This window comes from Limulus polyphemus, unplaced genomic scaffold, assembly GCF_000517525.1.
Source record: "Limulus polyphemus unplaced genomic scaffold, Limulus_polyphemus-2.1.2 Scaffold496, whole genome shotgun sequence".
NCBI lineage: Eukaryota > Metazoa > Arthropoda > Merostomata > Xiphosura > Limulidae > Limulus > Limulus polyphemus.
This window is the reverse complement of record NW_013666106.1, coordinates 87951-93379: the sequence shown is the minus strand read 5'-3', so window position 1 is coordinate 93379 and position 5429 is coordinate 87951. Positions and strand designations below refer to the sequence as shown.

At 35.9% G+C, this 5429-nt stretch overlaps 1 protein-coding gene across 1 annotated transcript in view; it reads left to right on the top strand.

Annotated features, from left to right (window-relative positions):
- LOC106458641 (putative leucine-rich repeat-containing protein DDB_G0290503) overlaps positions 1 to 2306 on the top strand; it is an 18750-nt gene extending 16444 nt beyond the window's left edge. Inside the window, exon 4 of the mRNA XM_022384908.1 lies at positions 2167 to 2306. Coding sequence (XP_022240616.1) covers positions 2167 to 2306 — 140 coding nt within the window. The remainder of the gene's footprint in view (positions 1 to 2166) is intronic.
- Positions 2307 to 5429: the final 3123 nt, after the last annotated feature.

Here is a 5429-nt window from a genome sequence, read left to right as displayed (position 1 = left end):
CCCCTAGACAGATATTTACTCCACCATAAGCAGAAATTTGGAAAAAAAGAAGCGTGCTTTTAAACATCATCTATTTTAATAGCTGAAAAAAGAAAAGAAAAAAAAGTTATCCATAGAGTCACTTTTATTGTATAAAACAACTAAGATGTTTTTAATTTAAAACCAAATTGGGCACCTAATGAGGAATAAGTGTTCTTTTGGTAGTTTACAGACAAGGAATGAGTAATATATATTAAGTAACGATCGATATCTAACGATCGATTACTTAACGATCGATATCTAACTCGATTCGGGGTGATTATAAACTGACTTTCACGCTAATATTATCTGGATTATAAAAGATTTTGTCTCAGAGGTAACAGACAATGTAATCGTTTTGAAATAAGAAACGCTTTATTTATAATTGCAATATGTGTTATTTCCAACTCTGTTCCAGTTTTCTCCTACTATATGCGCATAAGTTAGCAAATAGAAATTATTATTGTAATTTTCACTAGTTTAAGTAATTACTATCTATGAAGCCAATATAAATCTGATTGAAATTTAATTGTGTTAAATATTAATGTCTAATTTTCATGATACAAAATGTAGAACGTATAATACAAATATATATATATATTATATTAGGTGTAACTGCGCGCAATGACATTTGGCTAATTGTAAAAGAAATCCTGTATACCAATGCTGAAACTCACTCTATGATTTATATACATAAAACCGCTAACCAAACACTCAACATCTAATTCAATCAAACTATGAGTGGCACAAGCCCAACAGAACAAAAACAAAAATGCGAGGATATACAAAGGTTAAAACATTTTTTGATACAAATCCATGTTGTATTAATAATCCGAATATCATTAAATGTACTAAATATAACAACATTGAAATATCTGGAGTAAACTGAATTCATAGTATTTCCTTAAAGAAATGTTTATGACAAGTCTAACCCCTTTTCACTTAGTGGCTATATTTCAAATGTTCAGAGAAAAACAAAAACATTAAAATTTCCAGTATTTATAATGGAAGAAAGCCAGTGTTTTAGTCTACTTCAGTAATTATTGTTCTATTCGTTTAATTGCATGTTTCGTAAAATTACTTAGAACACTATTTTAAAAAGAATATATAATTATCAGAAATTAGTGTTCAATCTCACAGAATGGTTTCAGAAGAAACAGACAAACAACACACTTTCTGTTTATGTAACTCACCATAGAGTAACCTATATTAATTGAGGTGCGTGAATAATAATATGATACTACACCTAATTTATATTATACAGCAGACCAACTGTTTCGTGATTATATTACAGATTTATTATATTTTCAACAAAGTCTTAATGCCTGACTTAAAAACCTTTGCTATACTGATGAGCCTTTAATACGCGAAATGCAGTCCACAACAGAGGGCGTAGTGAATCAAAGAATGCACTGGTTTTCTACGTCACAGACTCTATTTTTAATTTTATCTTTGATGAAAATAAAATAAATCTGTAAAGGGTACATACTTTCTAGTCAGGTTACGTGATAACCACAATTCGAGATATTAGCAACCATCAGTCTACTGCCTCCCCGATATTGGAAAACTTGTGGCAGTGAGCAGAGGCGTCGCTTGTCAATGGCACACAGGACCTGTGTCCCGATTCTATTTGACAGTGCCCCGAATCCCTAATTGATATCTTTAAAAATCAGAACAGATATCACACTGAAACGCCGAAAATTCCCGCGCCTATGGGACCCGAGCCCCAAATTGTACCAAAGTACCTAGCGACACCCCTGGCAATGAATGACATAACGGACTTAAATATTAACTTCGCAATTATAATTCATCTAACGCAGTTGTCAATTGGCTTTCAAATTCTCACGAAAATCTTCATGGTCGTGTCAATATTATGGGTGCCTTTTCTGATACAGTGGTCTGACTAGAAATGTAATATCATCAGAGTATATTCAGTCTTCCGATTTGCGCACATGTGAAATCTTCCGCCTCTAACAGCCAGAATTGCTAAACTGTTACTTTTTAACTAGTCAGCTAATGTCAGTGCTAAAATCTAGCAAGTAGGAAAACCATAAAATATTATTGCAAATAGATCCTAAATTTTTGTTCAAGTTTCCAACTGTTACATTTTTTTTCTTTTGCTACCTGTGTTGATTTCATACTTTGCAGACAAATCTTTTCGAACTGCTCGTAATATGGATTTTCGATTTGCCACACTAAAATCCTGGGCTCGATTCCGCGCGGTGAACAGAGTGAAGATATCCAGCTGTGTAGCTTTGCACAAAGAAAACAACAACAACGATAACTGATTTGCCTTTTAGTTGCACTGTATCTGCGAATACTTCCAATGGCGTAGTGAGGGTGAATAGCGCCCAGGAGTAAAACATAATTTGACGCCCCCCCCCAAAAAAAAACTAATCCCAACTCCACCCACCCTTTACACTCTTACTTTCTAACTTCTAGCATTACATGGCAACCCTACCTACCATAGTGCTGTATCTCACCATATTTTTCATGATTATCTGGTCTTTGAAAGACAATTGCTGGTCGAATAAGTAATAGCAGAAAAGCACTTAATCCAATGGAAAGGGATTTTGTAGAGAATGGAGGTATTTTTCATGTGACTTTATTTAGTTAAAGATGTTTATTGGTTTATCAAGTTTTATTTTGATTGTTTGATGCGTCCATATGGTGTGACATTTTAGTGTTAATTACCTAGACATAGGGAAACCAGAATATTTACAACACTTCAGTTAATTGACCATACACTCCAATGCTGAACTCCACTCAATATAGTATGCTAAATCAAATAGAAAAGGAACACTAAATATCAGTTCACAATACAGTCGAGTCATTTATCCACCAGTCAGATAACCGCTAGAGTCTACTATCCACCATTTTAGAGCCCCAAAATATGAAATAGATAACCTGTATTCTGACACATTAGTGACATTATTACCCTACCAGTATGCTACATCTGCAAGCAGAAAAGACTAATAATAGCCTACCTAAGTTAGATCCCACCCCTAGAACATCCAATTAATGTTCGTTCATTAATAACGATTGTCACAATCCCATACAAATGAACCCCATTTAAAGTTTTGTGAATTTTTTTAATCTGCTTTACATAGTTGATAGTATACTGCATATTAGCTTAAATAGTAGTTCAGTATAGAGTACACCACATTTAAATTTATTGTGACTTTTAATTATCAGCATATTATATTATGTTAAACAGTAACATAGTAAACTCCTTTAAAACAATTGAAAACACTATTTTTTTTTCTGATAGGAAGAGGCAATTATCCACCAAAGGTCAGGATTCTGACTGTCAAGAACATAGATTGGCAGATAAACGATTCTTGACTGTATTTATTCAACTGGATGAATCACTAAGCAAACATATTACAACATTTATATTTACTACTAATTCTGTTTGCACATACATACACAGACACACTTAACGCAGAACAACTTTTCTGGCCTTAACTGCTGCAAAGTTATCAATGACTTCTTCAAAGTTGAGCTTTGCTAGAGTTTCCCTTTCTACACTGAGGAGGGCCAAATCACTGAGCCAATCTTGTCCCATCGATGCCCTCAGGTATGTAAAGATCAGCTTTAATTTGCTGAATAAGCGTTCGCAGCTTGCAATTGATACAGAAATGGTAAAAAGGATTTGTAATGTAACACGCAAATTCGGGAACACTTCTTCACCGAAGGACAATATGAATTAGAACAGCTCCAAAGGAGTTTTTGGTGTGCTGTCACGACTATTTTCTAGAATTATCCTACAGTCACAGATCTCCGCGTGGAGTTCAGCTCCATTCTGTGGTAGAAATTACCTAGAGTTGTGCAGTTTTATCTGAGGAGATCAGCTGAGTTATTGTTCCCTAGGAATTCCTGATGTCAAGTAGATAACCAAATTTCTCACTGGGTCCTTTCAGTCAAGGGAATCACTGTATCATTTCTGGCTGCAGCCGATCCAGAATGCTTTTCATGATCTCTTCCTCTGCTGAAAGACCTTCGTCTGTGCCAGTTCTCCAGCCATTCTTCTTCTTTGAACCTCCACTCCCCATGCTTCACATTGCTCTTTCCCTAGATTCATGGAGTTTCTGCATAAGTAGCCTCAAATTTGGGAGATGTAAAATTGCAGGACTTCAATGTCATTAGATGCCTCTTGGAAGTTCATGCTAGGATATTGTAGTCGTTTTGGTACACAATTTATTTTCACCAGGATCTCATGCCAAAAAGGAAGAAGAGTAAAAAGTTGAAAGTGAAGACACTTTGCAGCAACTGTTCTACACCCCCACTGGTTTCTGATGTTTCATTTTGATCCTCAGATATTCTTTCCAGTAAGTCCACCAAGTCATTGAGGCTGTCGTAAATAGCTTTGACAGCCTCTACTCTGGCACTCCAGTGGGTATCAGACTCCTGCTTAACTGTGTGGGTATCGCCTTTTTCATTTTTTCCCTCACAAGGTTGAACGTGAAAAAAAAACAGATATAAACTCTCAATAGTTGCAATGAATGTCACTATGAGAGACTCTTGACTGGCGAAGTGACCTCCAGCCAGGTTCAAACTGTAATTGTCACAGTTGAAAAACAGCACACGGGGATTTTTGTCTAATATCCTCTTCTGTACTCCAGATATACGGCTAGAAATTACATCTGCTTTGTCATATCACTAAGACCGACAATCATCTAATGGGAATTGGTTGGATTCAAGCTTATTACGATCAGTTTCTCGATGGCGGCTGCATCCTTTGAATGAACTTGGATAAAACCAAGAAATTCTTCTTTAATTGACACATTCTTGTTGATAAAATCTAGATCAACAAACTTGATAATATGTAACAAGCAAGATTCCATACTACTTGTTCCTTTTGATGGCATCCAAGAGTCCATCCATCATTCTAGAGCCAAGAAGACTAATGAGTTCATTCTGAGATTAAGTAGATAAGTAGGAAACTGATTTATGATTCCGCTGGGCACATGTGAGGTGATTTTGAAGCACGGGATCATACTCAGTTATGAATTTGAGAACAGATAAAATATTTTCAGTGTTCTTCTCTCCAGCAGCTGCAAGGTTTTTCTCATGACCATGCAAGGCCAAAATCTGTGAAACCAGGAACTTCATGCAGTTCAGAAGTCGATTCCGTTCAGAACCAATCATAGACTCTAAGACTGCATCTATTCCTGCCCTCTGAGAGATTATCCATTCTGTTTCCTTGCAGATACGGATAGAAACTACTTTACTGTCTTCTTCCAGTGATTAAATCTAGCCAGTTTCTCAAAAACGATTGACTGTTGATAGCTGACTCGAAGAACAGCAAGCTGCTTCTTTAGAGAAAAAAATACAGGAGCCATGTCCGATTAACTTCACCACCTTGTCCATTACAAAGTCGTCGTTTGAACCATGATTTAGTCATCGAA